General features: G+C 39.4%; 2 protein-coding genes across 21 annotated transcripts in view; one reads left to right on the forward strand and one right to left on the reverse strand.

Moving 5' to 3' along the window:
* Window positions 1–1,829: 1,829 nt before the first annotated feature.
* golga2 (golgin A2) lies at window positions 1,830–20,455 on the forward strand. 5 transcript variants are annotated; one of them, XM_063478452.1, is made up of 28 exons: window positions 1,830–1,904; window positions 3,108–3,242; window positions 5,285–5,353; window positions 7,501–7,650; window positions 7,982–8,028; window positions 8,388–8,451; window positions 8,979–9,038; window positions 9,613–9,693; window positions 10,266–10,304; window positions 10,441–10,503; window positions 10,852–10,945; window positions 11,092–11,198; window positions 11,376–11,434; window positions 11,598–11,739; window positions 11,905–11,994; window positions 12,166–12,273; window positions 12,455–12,542; window positions 12,901–13,043; window positions 13,231–13,449; window positions 13,739–13,852; window positions 13,967–14,191; window positions 14,797–14,896; window positions 15,252–15,343; window positions 15,544–15,766; window positions 15,932–16,093; window positions 16,183–16,289; window positions 16,540–16,732; window positions 17,055–20,455. In XM_063478452.1, the coding sequence occupies exons 1-28, from the start codon at window positions 1,857–1,859 to the stop codon at window positions 17,321–17,323; spliced, it is 3,291 nt and encodes a 1,096-aa protein (XP_063334522.1). In that variant the 5' UTR covers window positions 1,830–1,856; the 3' UTR covers window positions 17,324–20,455. The 5 variants fall into 5 exon arrangements, with proteins under 5 accessions (XP_063334522.1, XP_063334524.1, XP_063334526.1 ...); XM_063478454.1 differs by lacking the exon at window positions 9,613–9,693; XM_063478456.1 differs by lacking the exon at window positions 7,501–7,650.
* A 3,134-nt stretch (window positions 20,456–23,589) lies between these two features.
* The window catches only part of dnm1a (dynamin 1a), a 51,330-nt gene continuing 47,458 nt past the window's right edge, over window positions 23,590–27,461 (reverse strand). For 8 of the 16 annotated variants that reach the window (XM_063478474.1, XM_063478476.1, XM_063478464.1 and 5 more), the window contains one exon: window positions 23,590–26,508. In XM_063478474.1, the coding sequence (XP_063334544.1) occupies window positions 26,478–26,508 (31 nt within the window). In that variant the 3' untranslated portion in view covers window positions 23,590–26,477. The remainder of the gene's footprint in view (window positions 26,509–27,461) is intronic. The other 8 variants (XR_010094315.2, XM_063478467.1, XM_063478472.1 and 5 more) reach the window with 2 other exon arrangements.

A 27,461-nucleotide genomic window follows, 5' to 3' on the forward strand; every position in this document is an offset into this window, starting at 1 on the left:
AACTGGCGCATTCAGCTGGGTTTCAATTCAATCAACAAGACAAATATTTACTTAAAAAGTCAAGGTAGCTGACTGCCATTGTCAAGATATGATCCTTGGCAATTGTCCCAATATATTCCAGCCAAAGTATAAGGTTATGATTTGGATATTTTAAAAACACATCAACTAATTGCAAGAATTTTCTAGAATCCAAAATCATTACATTGGATAGAACTGAACTGATCTGCTTTCTCCTTCTGAGATTTATCCGAATTCTTCTGGAAATATATATTTCCAGAAGGTTCCTGAACTAAACCGGTTGAACTGTCAGGAAGAATGTAGAAAAGTCATAAAATTATAAAATATCAGTGTAGCAGTTAAGTTTTGTTTGATTTAGTTATTTACAGAGTTTCCCATAAAAACCATAAACACTTCTGTGTTTAGATTTGGAAACCGCTTACTTAGTGGCCTCCAATTCTGATAACGTTTTATGGGAGAAAAACAACTGAACATCAGATTACAGTGTTTCATCTTTTTCTTTATTGTCTTAAAGTAATGCAAAGTGTTTTATTAGACCTTTTCAGACTTTGCAGGGATTTCTACAGAAAATTTTACTATTCTAATCAAAGGATACCCTCATTTTAAAGCTAATGCTGATGCACTGAAAGGCATATTGTTACAGAGAAGCCTCCAGTTCCTATTAGTAGAATTCATTATATTCTATTCAAGAAAATCTAAAAGATGCATTTATATTCTTTATAAGGTACTTATAATGTTACTGTCAGGCAGCTTACTAGTTGTGTCATTTATATCCACTTTCTTTGTGTTACAAACAAAAGCAAAACTGACCTGTAAACTTGAAAGACAATGATGACTCATTAAGACTTAAACCACACAGGGCAGTGAAAAAAAACAGATGGAAAATTCTGTGTTAAATGTGTCATTTTCTTTGCATACAATTGAACTTTTTACTTGGACTGTTAATTCTGGTAAAAAAGAGTTGGATATCATAATTAACACTAGGAGGAGCCATGTTGCTAAATCAAGGAGGAAGTGATCAGTATAGCCCTTCATACAGGTTATTACAATGTAACGACTACTGGCATTGTTTTCGCCTTGTGTTTGTTGTATGGAAACCCCTTTCTGATACGCTTTCTATTAATATGAATTAATAGAGTGACATTTTGTAGAGCTTTTTTCTCATATTTGTTTATAAAAGGTTTGAATGTCCCTTAAGGAGCCTGGAGAACTATTCTTTAAGACTATTTAAAGGAATGACAAGAAATCTGCCTAAGAGTGTTCTGACTGTGTGGAAGAATAAAGGTGGTCATTCCAAATAGAGACTTTCAAGCTTGTTTGTACAGAATTGTTAGAATTTCCCTTATATACCATATGTAAGGTAGGATCAAGACTTTTTCCACAGTACTACACTTCATTACACCTGTGGTAAATTTACATATTACAAAAAGAATGTGAAAAAAGTCAGTTTGTAAAATATATAATAAGATACGGTACATTTCTCTTTTTGTAATAAATGTAACCTACAAAATAATAGGCTATATTTATCTTAATTATAGAGAAACACAAATGTAAAGTAGCAACAACCACAGATAGTGAAAGCAGCCGACAACCACATAACAAAAGTGTTAATACAACTCTGTCGAAAATAATACTTTGTATATTTCATATAATAAAAGAAAGAAAACATGTTTCAGGCTAATCTATGTGAGGTTGTAGGCTCACGGCCATAGGCGGTATAAAGGTGTTTTATGCTATGTTGAGGGCACAGCTTGAGCTCTGCGCCACCTACTGGCTGAGACGCGTATGAGCGCCAAGCTGATGACGTGGTTCGCTCAGTTGACCACCAGAGCAGCAGGATGGCCGACCAGAGTAGGCAATTAAAACTCGCTGCAGCTAAGAAAAAGGTAAAGCATTTTACAAGTAACGCAGTTACATATCGCGGAAAGTGTAGTTCCCACTCTGTGTACACAAGTCTGTGTTAACTCTGTTTTCTTGTCTTTTCGTTATGTATATTTTTTACGGGGCAAGGGTGTTGTCATTACACGTCGCCCGAGTTCTGCACTGTCGCCTGTCCGACGTCCTCCGCTCCTCTCGCGGCTCTGTTGCGCAGGAGAGACCGATGTTTTATCGGGGCCTCTGCTGATAGCATTAACTTTCCCAGATTATGTAGACTATTTTTAGTTAGTAGAGACACGCATAGTATCCCACGCTGTTTATGTACTCGCAGATTAACTTGCACCACTTGCTTGGCCGCTTTACTTGACTTTCCAGTTGACATTTAAATGTAGTTAAAGCCTAACGTGCTAACCCAGGCAAGTTAACGTTAGCAAGCTAGCTAACTAGCTGATGAATATATGGCTACGTGTGAGTCTAAGGAATGTCGCACAGCAGCCAGCCAGCTTTTTGTGTTATCTGCAGAATTTAATTTCATAAGAAAATGTCTAACAAACGTTAGTTTTAAAACAAAGCACTCATTGAGCTTGTAAGCTGCCCCTGCAGCACAGTTAGCTGGATGGACTGACGGGGGTGTTTTGACAGCTGACACCCCTCTTCCCTGTCCTGCTGTGTGCTTTGGCTTGGTGTCTTTTTCGGCTAGTCAGAAAGATGGCCTTGTCAGATTCAAGAAGTGACTCGTCAGCATTTCTTGCTGGCCCACAAGCTTCACGAATGAGTGGTCGTGGTGACATGTCATTTTGCTGCTATTTAGCTTTACTGTTAAAAAAACAACAACCAGCAGTTCCCGTTAGACAGCTGTTAGAGCCCGCATAGAGCCTTCTGGCATGCTTTAACCGTCATATGCATAGCATACGCAGGTTATCATTGTTTAGCACAACTTACTAACTTCATCCGTTTGAAGCCGGATCTTTCTGCTAGCTGGTGCATTGTTTTGGAATTGGAGCACTGAATTCGAATTTTATTACCTCATTCATTCAGCTTGATAAGACGCTCGAGGTGTTGAGTGTAATTTGTTTGAAATAATATGTATAGTTGGGGACAGTTGCAGAGTCCTGGTATTATGTGTGTAAGACGTGACAAAATAAACATATATTAGTAGACATTGTTCATCTGCACACGTTTATGGGTTTCTTCTCTCATTTCCTACTCAGCTGAAGGAATTTCAACAGAAGAGCTCCCCTGCTAGTGTAGGAGGAGAAAAAGGAGGTGGAGCCAAGAAGAAGAGAAAGGTAAAGGGATCCAGCCAACTTGATGCACCTTCACCAGACAGAAACTCTCCAGACAGTGTAAGCATAACATTTTGCTTTATTGTTGTTGTTGTTGTCAAATGGCATCCTCTTTTTGTGCTTGATAGATGGTCATATGATGATTTGTTCTTTCAAGCTGAAGGGTGTTGCATTTGTGTGTTTGGCTGAAAAGCACATATTGCTTTTTGCCAATTATCAGATCAGATGGCTGATTTTCCATCTAGTTGGCATTTGCTTTACTTACACCTGTCAAATACACACACAGGGCCAGCAGAGTAGAAGTATTTAGACCTCTTTGCGGCGCTGATGACAGACATGTTTACCCTAAGAAGAGTGTTGCACATGAGACAGTGTTTTTTAAGCCCCTGACCAAAACTTTGGCTTTTACATATTGCAATATGTAGCATAAGTTAAGAATTTCAAGAACTAATATATAATTTCATGAGAAAGTATAAAGTAGTCCTTGTTCTGCTGCATAGATAAGCAGCATTCCAGCTAGAACCTGGAGCAATCTGAGCATGATGAACTGGCTGACTACTATCACCAGCTGCAGTCCAAGCTGCTGGAGTTGTAGCCAGTTTGGCTAGATAGACAGCTGAATATATTCTGTCATTTGTCTCAAAACACTTACTATTTCCAATATCTTCAATACCACAATATATATGCTGATTTTTAATAACTTATCCAAAAAAGCACTGGTCTAGCAACTTGCGTGCATATCAAAAACTCACTGTCCTCTACCCCTGTCAGTTTACACTTTATGTCATCTGATTGTTTCAGCATTCAGGTTCATCAACTTTTTGTTATAGAACATTTAATAGGAATAATCATAAAATTACATTGATTAAAAAAATGATAGGTTTTCAAGTCTCCTCTCCCGAGAATCCCTCTGTGAATATCAGCCAGTTCTCTACTCTATGCTGCTGCTTTAAGTTTATCCTGTGCTTTAGTAGCACTCTTTATAGCTGATAAATAATAATTAATTCCTGATCTTCAAAGCAGTGACTCATTATTCAGCTGTTCATCCATCAGTCCATTTATTTCTTCTGTATATCTGAAGTTGAGCTGAGGTGGCTGCTGGGTATTCAAATTTCCTGTTTCCTTGTGATTTTTTTTTCTTTTTTCTGATTTTCATTGCTCACTTGTTTTTCACCATATTTGTACTTGTCTGAGTAAAAAACATAATTAATATGCTAACAAGACCATTGCTTTAATATTTGTTCTGGTGATTTTAAAAAAGTACTGGCACAAATTGTGTTCAGCAAGTAACACAATCACATTCTTTGAGCTCTCTTGACGGTCTACCAAGTTTTGGATTTTTTTTTTAAGAACATTTGGTATTTAATGTCATTTTGATTACTAATGTGGAACGCCGTCTTCTGCTGTGGCCTGTTTTCAAAGCTCTCTAATCAAATTAAAAGTACCCATGAGAATATGTGTAGCACTTTCAGACAGCAGTTGCGCATGTGACGCGAGTCTGCTCAACGACATTTGACCTGCATTTGGATACATTTGTGAGACAGCTGTCACCCTGCTTCTCGCTATTAGCAGAAACTCCAGTCTGCAGCATGCTTTCATACACTTCACATATAAAACTGAGAGTTGCACTCAATACATCCAGTTGTTACCAGACAAAAGTTGCATTTTGCTTTTGCTTTTCTATCCAAAAGCATGTTTCCTATCTTGACTGCCCTCACATGCAACTTTTCCATCTCTGTTACACCCTCTTTTTTTTTCACCAGCCAGTCAGCTAAATCTTAAACTTCATTATCAGTGCAGTTATTGCAGTCAGACTATTTCATTCTGCTACTAATACATTTGAAAAAAATAAATGCTGTGCTTTCCCCAAGCTGTTATTGTAATTGTTATTTAGTTTGAATTACTTTTTTTTCTTGTTAGTTGTTGTGGTTTCTAACAGAATAAAAGAGTCTATACAAGTCCAGTCCACATTTACTGCCCTCTTGCATACTTCTAGACCTCCTTGTAGAAATGGCTTCCCTGTGCTTGTTTGTTTACCACTCTGGCACTTTCTGAATTTTTTCTCTCCCTTTTCCAATCTCTTTCTCCTCCTTTTCCTGTAGTTTGACAGTTTTCTAAAAGCACTTAGTCAAAGCAATGGAATAGTCCTCCCTCATTATGGCAACTGTCAGGTGAGCTTCTGTCCCTGGCTTTTCTTTCTTTGTTTCCTCCTGATTGTTTTTAATCGTTCTCTGCACACCTCTGTTGTTGATGTTTGTTTGTTTGTTTGTTTGTTTTTTAGCGGGTTTTTTTTTTTTTTTTTTTTGGTGTTTAATATTTTACCCTGCTTCTCTATTCTTAACTTCCTTCTACTGCAATTTTTTTTCTTTATGTCATGTTGAGCTGGAAGCATGAAAAAGAATTGTCTATAAATTCCTGCCTGTTATTGGTTTTAAATATATATCAGTTTATCACAGCATTATTGGTGATCTTTAAATAATATTGCATTGCTTTGAACAAATAGTTTCCAGATTCTTGCTAGTTGTCAATGTCAATATCCATGTGTCATCCTGGTGTGTGTGTGTGTGTGTGTGTGTGTGTGTGTGTGTGTGTGTGTGTGTGTGTGTGTGTGTGTGTGTGTGTGTGTGTGTGTGTGTGTGTGTGTGTGTGTGTGTGTCTCTCTCTTTATGTGGCAGATTATTGCTTGCACTGGATCAAAGCCACTGAAAACTGAAGCTTTATTTTGCAAAATCTGCATATAGCGTTAATATAGAATAGACTTGGAGGTGACATGCTGCAGATATTTCAGAGAGTCTACCATGGGTGGTAGGGCTGGGCGATATGGCCTAAAATCCATATCGCGGTATAATTTGAAGCATGTGCGGTAACGATATATATCGCGATATATTCTTTTCTTCTGTATAACATATTTTCCCACACTATAAGGCACACTTAAAATAATTTAATTTTCTCAAAAATCGAGAGTGTGCCTTATGTATGAATTCTGGTTGTGCTTACTGACCTCGAACCAATTTTGGCGTGCAGAAATCTGTTAAAAAATGTTTTAGTACAACTTTGGTAAGCCGCACTGCTTGATGGGTTGTCAGAGCATTACGGCTGCCGTAGTGAGGAGCTTCGCGGAGTAATCTGGGTCCAAAACTCCATCCCCTTCAGGTCCCAAAGTCAAATGAACACAGAGTTAAAAACGGTCTAAATTCTTTCATCTTTAATAAAATCATCAGCGTTGCTGCTTTACCAGGTGTAACAATTAAGTTTAACATCCGTGCATCCATGAAAACAGAATTTATTAAATTTAACATTGTTAGAAGTTAACAGGAAGTTAGCTCGCTAGTTTCCACCTAAACATGAAATACCATGTTCTGACTGAGAGATTTTTGAAACTAATTAAAATGTACAGCTCTGCTACCACTTCCAACATAAATGAAGACAGAAAACTAAACAGCAGTGGCGTTTGCAGGGTTACTGAAGTTGGACTACCTGGTATATAATGTTGTGCTACGTGATTGCTAGCGACACAGCTATGTTAGCATAACATTAGCACAGTGAAGCTGGAGGATGAACGCTAACTTTTTTTCCACTCAATAAAAGTTAACGTGAGGGATTCTGGTGGTTAGGGACAAATGCAATCGCATAGCAGGATGCTATACACGGGCCAAACTTCAGTCAGGAGAACAACTGAGATTATTCATCCACAATATGAGGTTAGTTATTAATATACTGCAACAACATGGGAATAGAACAGCTGCGAGAGAATTCAACATTAATGAATCAATGTTACGGAAGTGGAGGAAACGCAGTTTTTGGCTTTCCCCATATTTCAAAAGTGCTTCATCTCTTTGCTATGACTGTCGCCCGGCATAATTTGCAGATGATAATGGTTGTAGCCGCTGTGATGCTTTCGACCAAAACAGGCGCAGCTTGATGACATCATCAACATGCGCTATCGCGATAGAGCGATATAGTCAAAATCTCTATCGTTGGCCAAATTTATATCCTTTCTGTCGTATATCGTTTATATCGCCCACCCCTAATGGGTGGGATCAGTGGCAATGGGGCACCAGTACAGGAACTTCATTTTCAGTGGGACACCTTAATTACTGCTAGAAAGGTGTTTCTATTCGTTTTTTACAGTCTAATTTCCTCTTGTCAGCTTCTGTACTCATCTAGATGTAGAAATGATAAAGTTAACAGTAAAAGTTTGGATAGAACACTAATCTGGTGATTTTTGTGTGTGTGTTGTGGTCTCTTTGCAGCTCAAACTGCTGCTTCTCTGTACGTTTAAACCAGTGTGTGCATTTTTGTGTATGTGTCGCCTCAGACCTTCGCTGACGTGGAGGCCATGAGGTCTTCAGCTCAGCTGCTGGAGGAGCCAAACAGCGAGCCTGATTACATCTCACCTGTGTCTAACCCCGCTAGCGCTAACACTGCTACTAACTCTGAGTCTGTCGATCACAACACTGACCTCCAGGTGTGTCTCTCCTATGTTTCTCTTTCCTTCTCAGTCTTGAAAAATATATTTTGTCCTGTCATTGTTGCACCACACTGGCCATAAAACTGCATTGTCATTCTAAGCATCAGTGTGAACAGTTCCTTTTTCATTTGCTGCATTTGTATTAATTTATACATGTTATAATAGGAATAACAGTTTCAGCACAGGCCATTTATGTGACTTTTTTATTATTATTATTTTTCTATTACACAGATTCCTCTCTTTATCAAATGTGCTTACTGTCTCCCTTTTATCTATATTTGTCGCTTATGCTCTCTCTTTTCTGCTTTCAATTTTTGTCTCCCTGCAGGATTACCCTGATACCAACGGCAATGAGAATTCAATGGAGGAAAATAGGTGGGTTCTGTCATAGAATCGTGATTACATGTCTATGTATCTGTAATTAGAGAGAAGGAGGACTGTTCTGAACTATGACATGTTTACAGTTTGGAGACAATAGATTATTTTCAAGGGCAGGCACTTGCTGTAACATCCATGTTCTGAAAGCTTGGTATCCCACACATCATTACATAAAATATATGTGTGTTTTAACTCATGGATTATTATAATATATGTATCTTATAGAATGAATACAGCAAGCAACACTTTTTCCAGTATACCTTTTTTTAATGTAGCCGTGTGCTAGCTTATAAAGTTAAATGGTTCATGTAAGCTACTGAGTGTTTGTTGATGTGTGTGTCCATGTCATCCTGCAGACCGCTGTCTTCCACAGAGAGCCTGCGACAGCTCTCGCAGCAACTGAACGGCCTGGTCTCTGAGGTACACACACTTCTTTCATACAGAGTTCGGCTTTTAACAATAACACACCACCACTACCACCACTGATGCGCTGTTTTAATCAGGGAGCGTTGCGTCTGTTCTGGGTAGGAATGCACTGAAAGCATTTTCAGTTTCGCCAGTCATTCCCAGTGGTCTGAAGCACACTGACAGCATCAACTGGTGCACTAAAACAGTTTGATAGATCTTCTTTTAACTTTAATTTTGTTATGTCAAACCACAAACATTGCTTTTTCTCAGGTTTCTAAGACCGTTTCTCGTGAATTCTTGTCATGTTATTACTAAAGTGCTGTTTCCCCACATTGCGGTGAAGTACATGTCCTACTGTGAATGACGAATCAGTTTTTTATCTGCAGTTCATCCACTATATTAAACACGTTTGAAGTTTCCCCTATGAATGGCAACAGAAACGGTGCCACAGATTCCCTGACGATGCTTATTTACCTTAAAACATCTGATATTTTTCTGTGTGGGAAGCACATTAATGTCTGCCTCGATGTGTCTTTTAGTCATCTGCTGCATATGTGAATGGAGATGCCGCACCTCCTCTGAGTGAGCGAGAACTGGAGGTAAGAAGAATAAACTTTTTTTTGTTGAGTTTTTGACATTTCAAGGCTGAATTACAAGTCACTTAACTCATACAGTAGTATCCAAAAGCCATGCAAGTGGAACAAATGAGTTTCTAAGATTAATGAAGGTATTCTAATATTACACCCCCACCCCCCCCACCCCCCTCGTTTATATAACTGGTAAGTCATCTTTATGGTGAGGAGTATAGTAGAAGTTCAGATATCCAACAATATTGTTGCAGAGACTTTGTATGAAGGAGCAGGTCTTACAAATGACACTTTAATAGGTTTGTATGAATGCTCCTCTCCTTCTCAACTGGTTCCATTTATCAGTTTAATAGCCATCACATGTTTTATTTAATTATTTGATCCACTTCTTATTATTAGTAGAACATATGCACTACTTGTCATGGTGCTATTTTTGCCTCCATGTTAATAATTCACATTTAAAATTTCTCCTCCTCCTCCCCCCATGTGTTCTTTGTTTGACTTTTGCCACTGCACTTTATTCCTCTCTTTTGTTTTCTTTTTTTTTTTCCTTTTCCTTACCCGGATGCATGTGTGCACGTGATAGAGTCGAAACCAGGAGCTGGCAGCCGCCCTGGAATCCAGCAACCTAACAAACTCTCAGCTCACTACCAAGCTAGACCAGCTGGTAAGAAGCTGTGTGTATGCATAATCATGTGCACATCTTTATGTGATTGCAGTAACACTCGTCTCCCTCTGCCCCTAATCACTCTTATCAGTGCATACATTTTAATGCATTCTTCATGTCATCTTGAGTAACCATAACCTTTAAAAAGAATTATGGTTGGCATGGTTTTAGTGGTATTTATTTTTTGTTTTTTTGTTTTTGTTAGCTTAACTAAAATTTCTTCAGAGAATTAACAACGGCAGCATGATTGATCCTTTCTGTGCACCTTTTGTCCAGAGCAGTCATAACCTGATAGTAGATGCAGGATTGTATGGCATTTTGAGTTTAGCAATCTAACCAGAGCTCCAAGCTTTAAAACCACATGAAAGATTAACATAACATTAATAACAGAATAGGTTTACTATTTTAGTGCTCGGTGCTATTATTGTCCTGTCTGGCATGCACATGAGGTCTGTGCCAGAATTTTGGTTATGTTTTATAGGCTAACACTGTGTAGCACTGCTGTGATGATTAAAAGTGTGTTTATAAAAGACTTTTCCCCAACTTAAATATATATCCTGTTGGTCTGGCAGACACAGCAATCTCAGGAGCTTACAGATCAGCTACAAAAGGTATTTTTGTTCTCCTCTTTTCATGCTCTCTTTTTACCTTCTATTTGTATCTGTGTAATTCTTTATTTTCTTTGTTATTTTAATGTTTTGCTCTTTGTTATTCTTGTTATTCATGAAATTTTTTTTCTTTCTTCAGGAGCGAAAAGAATTTGAACAGAGATTTTCAAAAGAGCAGGGCGCCATGCGGGAGCAATTACAGGTACATTCACTTACCCAAATGCATAAATTTAATTTGTCCTATGGAGCAACTTTATTTGTCACTTAACAGTGTCATTGTACTGCAGTGTAATGTAGCAGTGCATAATGTCAGAGTGCACAGAGTTACACTTGTATAAAATGTTATCCAACAACATACACTGCCCTTTTTAACACTTCCTACATTGTTAACTAACTCTGACAAGAGTAAATGATGTAATGTGTGTAATTACTCTTGAGAAATTAGAATTTTCTGTATATTTCATTAATCAGGGCTTGTTAGTGAAGTCAGCTGACTTTATCTAGTCTTATATGAAGAATGGTGCTCTTTGTTCGTATGTCCTCTTCCAAGGTTCATATCCAGACCATTGGCATACTAGTAGCTGAGAAATCTGAGCTACAAACAGCACTACAATACACACAACAGGCTGCACGGCAGAAAACAGGTGTGTGTGTGTGTGTGTGTGTTTGGGGGGGAGGGGATTTTATTTTTTTAAATAATAAACTTGGCAATGGCTTATCGCTGCAGCAGTTAACGGTGTGTATGTGTGTGCCTCTTTCTCCTTGTATGTGTGTGTGCATGCATGTTAAGCTGAGGCAGAGGAGCTGAATAACCGTCTGCAATCAACAAAGCAGAGAGTGTCAGAACTTGAAAGAACTCTCTCTTCTGTCTCATTGCAGCAGAAACAGTTTGAAAAGGTAACAGCCAATCCAACAATCACTTGCATATGAGTAATGCAAATAAATGAACTTGTAAGAAGGCAGTGTTACCTAATTTAGCCGATTGCACGAATTGTCTGTGCGGTTGTTTTTATTAGGTTTCTATGATGTTTTTGTCTTGCTGAGTCTTTATTTTTTTTTATTTTTTGTCCTCAGCACAACAAAGAGCTTGAAAAGGAAAGAGACAATCTGAGATTGGAGGTGTTTAGACTAAAGTAAGTCATTTTATCCTGACTTGCCTGAGGAAATTTTTCTATATGGTCTTTGTATTTTGAATGCTTTGATTCTTTGTAATGGAAGAGTTGGCTTGAACAGGTTTCCCAAGTCTTGTCTGGATATGGCGAGTTTAAAATAAACACTGAATTTGTTTGTTCACAGCAATTTGAGCGAGGAGTCGAAGCAGCAGAGCTCGGAGCTGTCAGAGCAGATAAAACTGAGTACACAAGAAAATGCCGCAATGAAGTTGGAGGTAGAAGATCTTCGCAAGAGGCTCGAGATAACTGACCTCATGTTACAGCAGGTGTGTTGAATTCCAGGAAAACACCGTTCATTCACATATGAATTCATCTTCCTCCTCCCACATGCTGGAAGTAGTGCAACAACGCGAGAGTCAATGTCTAGGAGGCCAGTGTTTGAATATTGGATGGCCGACAGTAATTCTAGTTTTCCTACTAATTTCTTCCAGTGTTCAAGTCAGTCAGATCCTACCAGTGCCAGCCAGCAGGTTCAGTTACTGCTGGAAGAGAAGCAGCAGCTGGAGGCGCACAATCACCAGGTTTACATGGACCTTTGTCTTATCATTGGCTTCTGTGTTTGACTGCTAGCTGCTGTCTGTGTTAATATTAAATATCTTTTGTACCTATTCCATTACTGATTAAGTAATATATAAAAGTTAAAAAAAGAAGACTTAATTATTATTTTTTTATTTACATTTGTGATGATGTAGCTTATGGAGTCCATTGCCCAGCTGAAGACAGAGAGGGATTGTTATGCAGTGCAGATCCAGGAAGAAGGTCGTGTGTGGAAGGACAAAACTGAACAACTGCTAACACAGGTACAGTAACATCAGCATGGCTCATGGTTTCACTATAGCTTTGAATAAAGAGCGAAAATGGTAGTGCTGCTTCTTTTTTGTGTGTTTTTTGTTTTGTTTTGTTTTGTTTTTTTGTTTTTTTTTTAAGCCTAATTGGTGTGTGTGTGTGTGTGTGTGTGTGTGTGCTCGTGTGCGTGTCAAGGTTTCTCTGGTGGCAGAAGAGAGGGATAGAAACATCAACCGGGTGCAAGAACTGGAGGCCAGCATTGCAGATTTAAGAAATGCTGCAGGTGAGTAGTGCAGTCAACCCTCATCTAGTGCCTCTTCCTTTTCCTCATTAGTTTTCATCCCTTCTTAATGTGGCAAAGATCAAGAAACACAAAAGTCAGAAGGAGAGCAGATGGGGCTGCACTAAGTGATCTGCGGTGTTGGGATTAACATTAGCCCCATTTTTGTGTTTATTGTCAGGTCTTCCTGCTTATAACCTTGTAAAATATTATTTTAATGTTTAGTTTAGCATGTATGTTAAAAGCCTATCAAATATAGCATTCAAAGTACTGGCCATATGTGACACAGCTGCAGTATTTGTGTTTAGTAGAATGAGAAATCTTGATAAATGGTGTTTTTTTTTTTTTTTTTCTCTTCTAGCGTTATTATCCCAGGAGAGAGAAGCTCAGCATGGCACAGAGCCTCAGTCCTCAGGACCATCAGAAAATGAGGTGGCTTTGCAGGAGGCCCTTAATGCCCTACAACAAGAGAAAGATGCCATTACGTCACAGTATCAGGCACAGGTGTGCTTCACATTGTTTTCTCCAAACCCTTTTTAATGGGTTAATGTGACTCATATATAGTTTCATATACACTTAAAAGAAGCACATATTGATTTTTCCCTTTCTGGATGTTTCAAAGAGAGTTGGTGCTTTCATTGGACCTCTTATATTTGAAGTGTGTTAATCATCCTCTGTAATACTTCCACAGCTGAGGGACAACGAGCAGCTAAGCCGTATGTGTGCAGAGCAGGAGTCGCGTCTGGGGGAGCTGGAGCGTCAGGTGGAGAGCCAAACCCAGGAAGCTGAGGACCGCCGACGCATGTTAGAGGATGTTCAGTCAGACAAGGCCACTATTAGCCGTGCTCTCACCCAGAACCGAACACTGAAGGACCAGCTGGCTGAGTTACAGAACGGTTTTGTCAAACTGGTGAGGCTGAAAATCTTACTATCTGTTTATTTTTAGATGACACACTTAGTTACCACTATAACTGCCTTATCTTTGCACCACAGTGCTCAGAATTCTACTTTTTCTGCTGGTCTTTAATTTCATAATTTCCTTTTTTCTCTTTGAATTTATACTCTCATAATCCGTTTTGGGTTTTGTTTTTTGTTTTTTTGAAACAGAGCTGTGTTTTGTTAAGTATCTGATTGACCTCAGTGGTGCTTGACACATCTGTCTTTAAACCGAAATTCCTGTTACTCCTTCATTCTAACAGACGAATGAGAACATGGAGTTGACTACAGCCATCCAATCAGAACAACATGTGAAAAAGGAGCTTGCACGCAGAATGGGTGAATTGCAAGAGGAGTTGCACAACGTCAAGGAGCAGGTGAGGTCACGCACAGCACTCCCCTAAAGCAAACACAGGTGAAAAGTCAGCTGAATATGCACGCACTTGCTGTTTGTCTTCATGCTTTGTCCTCTTCTATTTTCTTGCCTCCAGCTTGAGCTGAAATGTACAGAAGCTCAGGGTCTGATGGAGCAGAGGGATCAGGTAGCGGCCCATCTCCAGCAGTACTGTGCTGGCTACCAGGCCCTGGTCTCAGAGAGGGAACAGCTCCACCAACAGTATCTGCAGCAGAGTCAGCTAATGGACCGACTACAACACGATGAAAGCAATGGCCGTGCACAGCTGGAGATGAGTCACAATCAGCTTAAACAAGCCCATGTATGTATATAAGACCTTTTTAATATATACATCTGTGACCAGTATGTGTAGATGGTGTTGTGATTCTAGAATTCAGTACAATAATACATTACAATATAGAACATAAAGAATGTTCATATTCATCCTGTCAGCTGAACTGCTGCGGTAAATCTGTCAGGCCTGATAGCTCTGAGGGGGATTAGTGCAGCTTTGAGCTGTACTAATGATTATTGGGACACTTTGCAGCAGTTTGCTAGGCCATCGTGTTTAATGCTTCAGGGTGTTGCTCCTTCTCAGGTTTCCTAACTTAATGGATTCAGCACTTAAGTTAGGCCCATTCTGTTGCCTCTGTACATGCCATTAGAGAGAAGGTTGAGTGGAAAGGCAGAGCTTGAATTAGTGTTTTTATACTGCAGAAAATACGTATTGAAATGATTTCAGATTAAGGTATTTTTATGGATAGAAAAATAGATAATTTTGACATGACTGTTTTAATATGATCTAACCTATACTGGCCGTCTTTAAGGAAAACTGCAGTCTGCGGTTTTTATTGTATATTAATAGTTTTTCCTTAACACCCTCAAAAACACACTCTAATTGTTTTCCGTTACTGTTTCTTCCTGCAGGAGCATCTGGAACAGTTAGTCAGAGACAATGAGCAGCTGAAAGCTGAGGTGAAAGAGCTGCTCAACAGCTCTGCTCTTATGACATCACCCAGAGACCAAGGTAAGCTCTCTGTTACTGACATGTTTGCACTTTCTGCCTCGTTTTCCTTTGGTGAGAGATTTCCTGCAATTTAAAAAAAAAAAAAAAAATCTCTAAAGTTATAATAGTATAGTGGCTTTATCCTGTCTCTTTTTAAATAACAGTGTCACAATTTCTTGATTTGAAGCAGGTAATATGTTGTTACAGCAGAAACTGCAGTTTAAGGCTAATCTGTTCAAAATGAAGAAGTGCAGTTTTTTTTTTATGTACTAGCAACAAAAACGGAAAGCATTAAGTGCTGCTGCACCATGTGTTTCATTAGTGTGATAGGTTTTTAAGAAATTAAAAAACAGTTGTACATGTCATATCATTTTAGGAGATGGAGTGGAAAGCCAGTCCCTGCAAGAAAGTCCAACAAAGTCTTCCCTCATAGTTATTCCAGAGGATTTTGAGAGCCAGAAAGAGATGGTAAAGAGATGTTTCCAGCTCATGCAAATGTTCTGTTTTTCTTTCGTTTACAGTCTTTTTATTTTTTTAATATTACGTCTTTGTCTAAAGTTCATATTTTTATGTCCAGTGCCATTCTATGGTGAATTATATGGTTTAATTTTATGGCATGAAACAAAAGTATGACCTTACCCTCATTTCTATTTCGTGTTGCCTTGCAGGAGGATTTTATTCGTGGAGCTCTGGCTCAGCTGGAGGCAGAGAGGGACGAGGCCAGAAGGCAACTGGAGGAGGAGCGCAGGCTTCACATAGCAGCCCGGCACCAGGCCAGCGTCACCCTCAGTCTGGAGCAGCAGCGCCACAGCCAAACACCTGTTAATGACCACGAGCACGGTCACAGTCACGGTCAACACAGTCACTGTGAACACAGCCATGAGCATTCAGGTCAGAAGCATTTGTGTTTGTGCAAACTTGCAGATCTTTCTACAACTAAAAGACTTAAATTCTCTGGAGAGTAACAAGTGTGTGTGCCAGTTTACTCTTTTACTCTTGTTTATTTTTGTGTCATGTAAACAAATTTTTTTTCCCTTTCTGTTATTGCTTGAACAGAAGGAGGAGTGCCGGTGGAAGTTCATCAGGCCCTGCAAGCTGCAATGGAGAAGCTGCAGCAGCGTTTCACATCCCTAATGCAAGAGAAAGCAGACCTGAAGGAGAGGGTGGAGGAACTGGAGCACCGCTGCATCCAGCTGTCTGGAGAGACTGACACTATAGGTGAGTGTTTATAGGTTGTTGTTCTTAGTCCTGTTTCATATGTAATCATTTGGTCCTCATATTCATTTCTGTTATGTATATTTTTCCAGGCGAGTATATCGCTCTGTACCAGAGTCAGCGGGCTATTATGAAACAGAAGCATCAAGAGAAAGAGCAATACATCAGCATGCTGGCCCAAGACAAAGAGGAGATGAAGGTACTGACGTCTTTTATTGCAGAAGGAATGTCACAGTAATAACTTTTATGCATTATTAATGAAAACAAAAGACAAATTTGCAGGTGCCTACGTTTTTGAAGATTGTTTGCACAGACAAAAGTCTTTCTTCCTAAGAACACTTTTCTCTCTTACATCTTAAAGTTTCACCTGGTCATCACTAAAAAAGTGTGCCATACTTAACATGATTGTTGTCCTCTGTGTCCACTATTGTATCCCTTCTGCCCAATAGGCAAAGCTGGCTGAGCTGCAGGATCTTGTGATGAGGCTGGTAGCTGAGAGGAATGACTGGTACAACCGCTACACTGGAGCTGTAGCCGGCATGGGCACAGTAAACCCTGACCTGCTCCCTGTTGGACAGGAACACACTCACCCCGACCACCAAGCACACACACACACAGAGCTTCATGCGGCCACTGGAGCAGGTAAGCAAAACCAGTTATGCTAATCATGATTGTTTTACAGCAGGTGGATTTTAAAGCCCAAATATAAACATACCCACACTTCCACACAACCCCACAGGTAGGTGAGTTTGATCCTGTCTATTGTGTTGGGATATTTGTGTGTACAGTGAAGCTTATTTTAAACTCATAGTCCTGGAAGACTTTATCCACTGATGTGTGAGTCTGAAAGGCAGAAAGGGTGGTCCTTTAGCGATTCAACTGTTCTGCCTCTTTTTTTAAAATATATTTTAATTCATATTTGCAATAACATCACTGTTCTGTACCTTTTTTTTCTCTGCTGCAGAAGCAATGGAGGACATCCCTCTGTCAGAACCTGCCGCCGGTCTGGAAGCTTCCTCATCCCAGACGCTGTTGACTGGATCTGGCCAGACTGACTCCAAGCCCCTGGTGCCTAAAGAGGACGCCACAGCCCAGCAAATCATGCAGCTGCTTCAGGAGATCCAGAACCCTCAAGGAGCTCAAAGATCACCCCCTTTTCTGGGAGAGAACCCCTGCATCCCCTTCTTTTACCGGCCTGACGAACAGGACGAAGTAAAGATCCTGGTGGTGTGAGATGTGGGTGTGACTGCGTAGGTGTGTGTGTAAACATGAGAAATGTTGGACTTGTGTTGAAGTGTGGGAAATATTAAATCCTACAGTTTACCACGTCTGTAGCTTACTGATGATCTTCTCAAACACTTCATAATATTGGAAACCTTACGTGACTGGTCGAAGATGCACGAATGTCTTTGACCCAGTTACATTAAAACACCCGCCCCCGTTCTGCGTGTCAGCACTACTGTGTGTGAGGCTTAATTGAGAGGATTTTGTATTTGCTGTTTGTTTTTATGTTCTTGTTTGTCTCTGATGCTTTTCCCAACGAGGAAGTGGTCAGTATTCCTAAATGCAATCTGATTTTTTTTTCACCTCAGTTTTGAATTCCCATCTCACACATATGTGCAATAAATGGGGCCGTATATCCTGTCCCCTCGCTGATAGAGTACTGAAAGAGCTGTCAAGTATTAACAGCCTGTTTGTGTGCAACTTTATTCAAGTGCAAATGTCAGTTTAAATCCACTGTACACATGCCAAAAAACAAAACAAAAAAAGAGAGAGAGAGAGCATCACATTTGAATGTAATAACCTCAATATTAACCTGTATGTGTGTTTAATGTGAAGTGAAGAGAGGGGATGCAGAAAGAGCATATCAGGTTGGGTAACTAATGAGTGTGGAGTGAGATGTAAGGTGAAGTTAAGTGAGTGAAAGGGGTTTAGTGCACATAAAAGCTTTTAAACTGCAGGTGGTGTTCAGTTTTGAAGTCAAGAGCTCGCTACGTTACATAATTCAGGAAGATGGAGGTGGATGTTGCTGATTGGTACTGTTCTTTTTCCTCCAGACACTGAAAATAAGTCATGTTTGTACATTGTAAAATGTTAGTATTTGTGATTTTTTTTTTTTTTTTTGTTTGTTTGTTTTGTTTTTCTTCTTATATTTTGTCCTGTTAGACTGAAAAGGCATCACCTGTATAGGGTATAGGGCATAGATGGAGTTTAGAGACCCGTGAAGTTAAGCAGTTACTCAGTTATAAAGGCATTGAAGTCATCTTCTCCTAACTGTGGTATGGATAAAGTAAATATAAACATAAATATTAGTGGTTGGGGTGCTGTGCTGCTGCTGACTGCTTTTCACATTATTTCATCACATTATTTCATCTTTGCAGTTATTGCAATTTTTGAGGAAGTTGCTTATAGTTTAATATCTATACCTGCAGCTACACATCATCTTTGTTCCTCAAATCAGGTAATCTGGTGCTCTGGGGTATTTGGCTGACCTCATCACAGACTCGGTCACTCATGACTCATTTCACCTTATCCCTAACCACGCCTTTGCTGTCACGGGGTCTTTAAGTTTCCACACAAATCGACACTAAAAACATGAGCCCATTCTTCTCTGTTACGTTTATGTGTAGTTCTACATATCAATGACGAATTGATGCACATCTTTAACAACTGGACTGTGTGAGTATGCGTATGTGGAGGGTGTATGTGTGAAATCCAAACTGTTTTCCTCCTCAGCCAAAATTGCGTTTGTTTTGGGGGGGGTTTTGTGGGGGTTGTTTTGTTTTTGTTTGGGTTTTTTTTTTTTTTTGTAGAGTTCTATCAGATTATATAAGTATGATTGCACTAAAACTGTACATAGCTTCTCGTTTATCCCACCTCTGCTCCGGCTGCTGGTCGGACAGATGTGTTTCTAACATGGCTTCTTTGAAGAGAGAGGATCCTATGAAGCTTCATGCCACACGCTGAGGATTCTGCTAAATTGAGTGTTGATGGAGGTGTGACGAGACACAGTCTAGCCAGATTAAACGAATGAGATAGTAAATTATTTCTGCAGGTAAGGGACCATTTAGATTTTGAGAAAAGAAATGCCTCTTTTTAAAAATTAGGAATAAAGTAGGACTGATTTGTTATAGCTGGTAGTTGTATTGGCTACAAAACACTTGAATAAATCTCCTTTGGGCATTAAAAGTCAAGACATTGGGGAAAACTCCCAACATCAGGGCTGAAATTCAAGTTTCTCTGTCTAGCTTTAAGAGAGATTGGAGACTATATGAATTGTGAAATTGCATCCCTTTATAATTAATCATTCAAATTACCACAGCTGATTTTTTTTCCCCTTTCTTTCACTTAGACCAAATTTAGGCAACTTCAGTTTTTTTTGTGTGTTTTTTACTTTTAATGCGCAAGATAAGGGGTCACTGCAAGGTCATATCCAAAAAATGAATTCATTGAGACTACTTTTGCAAAAGTTTTTACGCATACATGTTTGTCTCTGAATTTTGAGAGAATTCTTGTGCTTTAAAGGGCATGTTCATTAAATTATTAGTCGCGCACTTGATATTTATCGCTAAAATTTATTGGACAGAAAGCAGTTTGGTATTTTAGGCATATTATACAAAGTCAGATGGAACTATCGTAGTTGTATGTACTCGGTGTTGGTTTCTTTACAGAGAAAGTAAACAGCACCTTCCCTAAATCTCTGCACTTTGCCATAAAAAGGTGTTTTTGAGTAAAATTACTCCATCATTCTTCCCTGCTTCTTAGCAATCAGTCCCTTTTTTTCTTTTCTTTTTTTTCTTTTTTTTGTCTTTTTGCTTTTAGCAAAGGGTAAGACCAAGAGATAAATCTACATCAGGTGTTTTGGGATTTTCTGGGGCTTGTAAAATAATAACAGCTGTGTGGATTTCTGAGGTTTTCTAATTCCCTTTCAAATGCGTGATTGAAACATGGCAATGAGGAAGAATTTCTTGTCTCTACTGTATAAGAGGTGGTGTATATACTGTACCTGTGTAACATATTGTATATTCATTATGCCTGGTGTATGGGGGGGAAGCTGCTCTGCCGTATTTACTGGCAGCTTGTATTGTATGCGTGCTAGTCCAGAGTCGGGGGTTTGGGGGTCACTGACTGGCTGTGATTCAGTACAAAGATTGACAAAGAGAAAATATTTTATTTATTTGAAAAATAAGTTAGCATCTCAACTAATCAGTTTTAATGTAAATTCGAAGTGACTGTAGGATGAAAATGAAGGATCATTGAGAGAACTGATTTGTTTGAGTGCTGCTTCTGACAGAAGCCTTCTGATTTTTTTTTCCTTGAGTAATATTTCTCCCCTTCTCCTGAATAAAGCTGATTGAAAAACGGTTTGTCTTGATTTCTTTTTTTCTTTTTCTTTTTTTTTTTTTTAAAGAAAACTCAACTTACAGAAACTACAACCTGCTGCCATCACAATAGGATAAGTATCATCATCACTAATAACAGCTACTGTTTCTCTGTGCTTTTATGATTCTGTTGAGCCTTCAACCACAATACCAGGACCCTATCGGTGAAACCGCTAAATTGGCTACTTATGGAAGTTTGTTTCTGCCACTGAAAAAAATGTCATATTTTGAAATTTCGACAGCATGAAAATCGATGTCAGACAAAGTTAATTGAATGTACTTGAGGCCCACACGTACATCTAGAAGCATATATGATATCTCTAACCTATAATAAATGCTTTACTAATGAAGTAATGATTAATACTTGAATTTCTTCAGCCTGACTCAGTCTTAATGGATGTCTGAGCCTGGCTGGTGGAGGGTTCAGCTTCTACGGAAAGACTGCTGTTTAGATGAACAGAGCTGCAGTATGGTGGGAACTAAACACATGACTATACACTTCATAAAAATATTCTCATTTGGATTCTTTCCTTCTTTCGATCTCTAAAAGGTTAGAGATGAAGAAGGAACTGATCTTATGTGAGGTCCTCATGAGGTCCTACGTGGACTGTGTCTGGATGGAGGCTGCAGGCTGCACTATAGTGACGCTTGGTGGTGGTGCTTGAATTGGACATATAGACATACAATTAATAGCATGCACTGAAAACAGCAGTCACGACGGGATGGGGAATATCCCCTGAGCAACCATTGCTTATGTCTCCTTCAGCTGCTTCTTTTACTAAAATAGATGCTTGACGTCTGAGCATTCAGTAGATAACCACTTTATTTATGAAATTTTGTTCTGGTTTAACCAAAATAATAAACAACAACGAATGCACATCTTACTGGTGTTTTTCAGCTAAAATATCATTTCACATAAAACTCACAGTGAGGTCATCAAGCTCGTCCTGCGCTTTACAAAGAATCTGTCCCTCACTCACTTTTATCTCCTCTCTTTCCCCTGATCTCCTGAACCCATCAGAGCAGATGGTTGTCCCTCCCTGCTGGAGGTTTCTTCCTGTCAAAAGGGAGTTCTTCCCACTGTTGCCAAGTTCTCACTCATCAGGGACTATCTGATTCTCTCTACTACATAGGGTTATTATATAAAGCATCTTATAAGAACTGTGGCTGTGAACTGGCATTATACACATCCATCAGCTCTCTTAGCTGCTTATCTATTTCAGTGCTGTATCCTATCCTAGTTGATTTTACCGTTTCTTGAAATAAACACATTCTATAAAATAAATAAATAAATGCAAACTGATCAAAAGAATGTGATTATTTCAAACGGGCGAAAAGACCCAAATGCAGACTTCAGAATTGAAAGACAGTTTAATAAAAAGGTTTACAGTTTAGTACCAATGTAACTGCAAGGCTGGAGGAGTGGCAGGTTACAAAGTTAAAAGTCCAAATCCCATTTGGTCCAAAAGAAGGGGTTCCAGACAGGTTACAGGCATCAAAATAGCAGAAAAGAAATTTCCCTATTCAACTAAATAAACTTCTTAAACCTAAAACAAGGCTGTAAGGAGGCTGAATGGTGGGCTTTTCATTTGCTTCCACGGTTAGTGTATCCCAGAGCCTCCTTTTCTTTTAGATGAATAAGGAAACTCCTTGAGAGTGAAGATGAGTATGAGATACACACAAAGGAACTGAACCTTAATTTAAGGAGTAGAATGTCTTTAAGTACTGTGCTAGACGAGAAGGTGAAGACAAGCCCATGCAGCCCATGACCCATGATGGGAGGAACACCAGGCTGCAGAGACTGATGACAGAAGAGCATGACGGGTCCTTCACACATACCTCTATGTTCCTGTGTCACAGCAGGCTTTGATCAGGTCATTGCCCCTCAGTCTCCAGAGTTTGCATCCTCCATATGCCTCTGGTTTGACCACATCTTCAGCATCCCTGTGTACGCAACCTTCACGCCCCTTTTAAAATGGACTATATTTTATATAGCATCACTTGAAGCAGGAACTTTTCCTGCAACCTATTTGTGAAAGCCCATATGTGACGATTGGTTTGTGTGTGTGTGTTTTTATTTTATTTACAGTGTGTCTGAAATCTTTGTCATGCTGAAAAATGAAGCCTTTGCTCATCAGATGCTTTTCAGATGACAATGCATGCTGGAGCAAAATCTGACAACACTTTTCCTTGTTAATTTTATACGTTTAGACTAGATTCACAACACAGCTGGCTGAAATGCAGCCCCAAATCATGACAGAGCTTCCACCATGTTTTACAGATGACCATAGACACCCACTGTTGTACCTTTTTCCATATGTTATGATGATTTGAACCAAAAATTTCATATTTAGATTCATGACTCCATTAGACCTGTTAACCCTGATTTTCAGTCCATTTCTTGTGTAATTTGGAATCCCTCAGCTTTTTCTCCCTGCCTTCCATCCTTAAGGATGGCTTCTAGACAGCCACCTTTCCACTGAGACCATTTCTGATGAGGCTTCAGTGAACAGAAATTGGTTTAATTGAAGGGCCATAGGCATCTCTCAGGTCTTTGCTAGATTTGTTTTCTGGATTCTTAAGGACATGATTTTTAAATACTGTTCATCTTCTGTAGGTAGTTTGTAAACTTGCGACACCTTTTGTTTCATTTGTCCTGTTTCCTCAGATGAAATATTCCAAGTTTTCAGCTAACACATGTAAAGATATTATTTTACACCTATTGAACTGTGTTATCTTTGGAATTTTTTGTAGATTAACCTAAAGAAATTGAAACGAATTATGTGTTTTTGTGCCAAGTACCAAAAGACAGAAAAGAGGGAAAAATAAGAAATTATGAAAGACCTTTGGAACAGTCTGTAGAAGTGACACTTGGTTATTTTTTTGAAAGGTCTGAAAAGGCTTTTGAAGATGTATATGTAAATGATGGGGTTGAGTAAGGGGCTGGAATAATCCAGCCAGGTTTCTGAATATGCCTATAAGGACTTTGGTCTTATTTTACTTTGTGTCCACATTCGTCTGGTGGTTTCATTATTAGCTGCTATGGAGTTCCCATATAGTTGTGTTACCACCAGTATGTACCAGCATTTTAAAAAAAGGACACAAAGACATACTTCCCTGATTACACACTGAAGTTTTTAATGTCTTGACAGAGCACAGCAGTCCTGCAGGTTAAAGTCACCTTTCCATCCACATCAGTCTAAACAAGACGCAGGACCTGATCGCTGCAGGACTTTCACACATTCAGCCCGCCCCTCGCTGCTATTCTACACACAGAAGGACAAGAAAAGCAAACGCCCTCTGCTGCAAGCCAAAGTATTCAACAGCCTGCAGTTGCCCATATACATCATCGTATTATATATTTTTTGTAGTTTTTAAAACATTACTTCCTTATACATATACTCATTTTGTCATAATTTAAATATTCAGCGGTTTCATACACTAAATTCCCTAGATAGTGAAAGTTCAATAAGATGCATCACACATATACAGAATAACACAATAAGATATGTCCATAATAAACTATTTACCATTAAATAATAAGAAGAATATGCTTAGTTGTGTTTACTTTGCAGTCGTGGAGTACCAGACGCACAAGGGATGAATAGTAGATTACTGTTTGTGGCTGGTGGGTTGTTTTTTGCTTGGGTTCAAAAATACAATACACCACATCACGCTGACAGTGGAGGTCAGTGGTAGAAAAGGTGGTGGGTTCGCACAGGTCACAGGTTCTCACACGTGTAAAATGACAGGGTGAAAGAGAAGGAGCTTTTTCATTTAATGCCAGTTTTATGCATAGACTGTGGCTGTTTTTGAGTGTTCTCACTCACCCCCGTGACCACTGGAAAAAAGACAAAACAAAACAAAAAAAAGGGGAAAAGAGAAGAAATGGCAAATCATCAACTGACTTAAAATTCTGAAATATTCCTGTTTTCCCCGTCTGAATAAAAAGGATATGTAAAGAGCTATCTAGCTAACAGTCACAGAGCTTCAACCCAGGCCAAAGACTCCCTTCCTCTCAGGCTGGAGCCTTGCGTGTCCTGCAGTTGTCTGAAGCTGCACATTTGCTTAAAGATAATGCAGTAACAACATTTGTGTGAAGCAGAGAGCAAGAAAGACACGGGAGAGGCATCTTTTTTTTTTTTCCTTTTACGTCAGTTGTTGCATAGGTCGTGTGGAAGCACAGACAACAGCAGTTTTAAATCGCAGGTGGATTTAACAGTGACACTGAGGGCCTTCCTGAGGCTATAACGGGCAGTTCCTCCCGTCCTGCAAGGCTGAAATGAGGAGGAGGAGGAAAAATGGACGAAGAGCAGCAGCGTCTATCTGAGGGTGAAGAATTTGCAGGCGATCCTTTACTTCTGTTATTCATTCAAGCCTTCCTCTCCTCGTGTGAGTGAGTGAGTGATGGGTGGATGGATAAATGCGAGATGAGCGTAAGAAGGAGAAGAGGTAACAGGGAGAATGTTTCCTTCTAAGAGTCAAATGGTGGCAGGGGGCTCTCGGGACGAGAGGGCCCGCCCTTGTTTGACCGGCTGTTTCGGTGAAAGGAAAGAAGAGAGAAAATAAAAAGACGATCTTATTTGCTAGGATGAAGAGATTAAAGATAACAAGAGAAAGCCTAAAATTGTAATGGTGAGGAGGCACCAGAGAAATGACGATGTTCACCTCCAGGGTGACGGGGATATTATTGCTTTGCCACCAGTTAGTAATGTGTAGCTACGGGTTATTCTGGCATAGGAATTATGTAATTAAGATGTGGCCATGAGATATCATCTGGTAAGATTACATTTTTGAATGATGAATTGTCTGACAACCAGATCAATATTAAAAACCACCAAGGAAATAAAATCCAGCTCTTCTTTTAAACTACGCATGATGGTTAACAGACAACAGATTACCCACACCGAGGCCAAACATTAACAACTAGTGGCTGTTTAGTTAGCAATAATATTTTACAGCCATGTAAGAAACAGGTCAACTTTTACAACAATGCTAAAGGTAATGAAAACCATGATTTGCAGGGTGTGAGACAGACCTTCTCTTTCACGGTTTGTTCTTTATAGTTAAGCTCACAAGTGGACTTGATTAAAGTCAGTCGCCTTCACACACGAATATGGAAAACTGCCATAACACATTAACTCAAAACCTGAATAGTGCAGCGAGAAGACACCAGAGTTTCAAAAAAGTCCAGCTTGCATCACCTCCCTTATGAAATACTTTATCCATCGTCACTTCTGTTGATTGAAGCATTTTCTGCCTCTTACTTTAACTCCGAGGCTGAAATGCTGCAGAGGAACTAAAGCATTTACCCTCTGCACAACACCAGTATTTACAGAGTCAAAGTATCCATCAAATTACCATGAAGTATGTCGCAAGTTCTTGGTATTAGTGGATGTTTAAGTGAACCGAAGAATCTGTGCCATTTTATCTGAAACTCTTGTGAAAATCTGCTAGCAAAAAATTGTAAATTTCTGCTTTATCCCTAAAATGTCATTTTTTTTGAGGGGAAGGATTCCTTAAAAAAGGAAGAAAGTAAATAAACATGAAATAAAAGAACAATTGATGAATGAGAGAATAATAAGAGAGAATACTTATTAGAAATACTCAGGCATAGCTTCATGCTAAATGTCTACCCTTTTAGGTTAAAAGCAGGAAAAATGTTTCCGTGTTTAAGTGTTTGCATGTGTTTACTAGACTGTATACTGCGTGTGCACACGCTAACTGATTTGCTTCATCAGTCTTTACATAGTTTGAGTTCTCAGGGTGCAGCATGTTTGTAAGTCATGCAAGTGTGATTCAAGTATTCTGCGTCACTGTATGAGGGAGAGAGGTGGAGGTGAGGAGGAGGGAAAGAAGAGGAAGCGAGGGAGAAGCGGGAGCTGGGAACCAGCGCAGGTCAGACGAGGCAGAAAACGACAGGAGGGTGGCGCTGTTGTCTGTGGCCTCTCATCCAGAGGAGGATTAAACGTAGGAGGAGGGGAAGGACGGAGGAGCCAGGGAGTCTAGTGGGTTGGAGATGGCGGGGGTCTCCGACTGCCGTGGACACACAAGCACAAAGGAGAGACTGGATTAGTGCCGTTGCTCCCCATTGACAGGTTTACAGTCCCCATGTGTACATTCATGCACAAACACACACAGAAATACTGTATCTTCAAATAACACATGGAGGCAGTCCAAAAATACAACCAACGTGACAAAGATTTGAGGCTCAGTTAAGTGAAGGCGGTGTTCCTGCACATCCAGCTGCTGTTTATCTACAGTAACGTGCAGTTTGTTCAGTTGTAGTTCTGCTACAGGAGAGCAAATCCACTGATAGGCATTAAAGTTTTAAGCAGCAGTTGTTGCTGATTGAAGGGAAGATTAAACTGATGCCTTCTGATTGTTAAACAGCCTCTGAAACAGAAGTTGACTTGTACAAATGCAAAGTGTTTGCTTGAAGGTAAACATGTAAGCAAATATGAATGTGTGACATTTTAGAGATGCAGATATACTCTCTTATTCCCAGTTAGGGCGAACCGTCCTTTATTCAGTCCATAATTTAGTCTAACATCTTTGCACTCTGTACCATTGCACATATGATATACATGTTGGTATTGCCTGTTTGTCGATTCTCTTAAGTACGATGCTATGCCTGGTCAGTGAGTGTTACCAAAACACTCACAAGGTTTGCAGATTTTGCCAAATACGATGAAAATTATAACAAAGACAATGGCAGATATGGCTCAAAAGAAATATATGCTCATTTACAGTTACATTCAAACTACAACTCAAAAACTGTTAACAGACAGTACAGCAGCCGAAACAACAGTAAAATAATGGAGGATATAGGAGTATATATTCTAGTGTATAGCATCCATCGCCTGAGACCATCAGAACGAACTTTGGCTTCCTTTTATTCCTCTTTTCTTAGCGAGAAACTTGGAAACATTGTGTTCAAATACAATTTATCTGGCCACCTCCCAGCCCTGCATTATGACTGCATCCCA

Source organism: Pelmatolapia mariae, linkage group LG7 (assembly GCF_036321145.2).
Source record: "Pelmatolapia mariae isolate MD_Pm_ZW linkage group LG7, Pm_UMD_F_2, whole genome shotgun sequence".
NCBI classification, from domain to species: domain Eukaryota; kingdom Metazoa; phylum Chordata; class Actinopteri; order Cichliformes; family Cichlidae; genus Pelmatolapia; species Pelmatolapia mariae.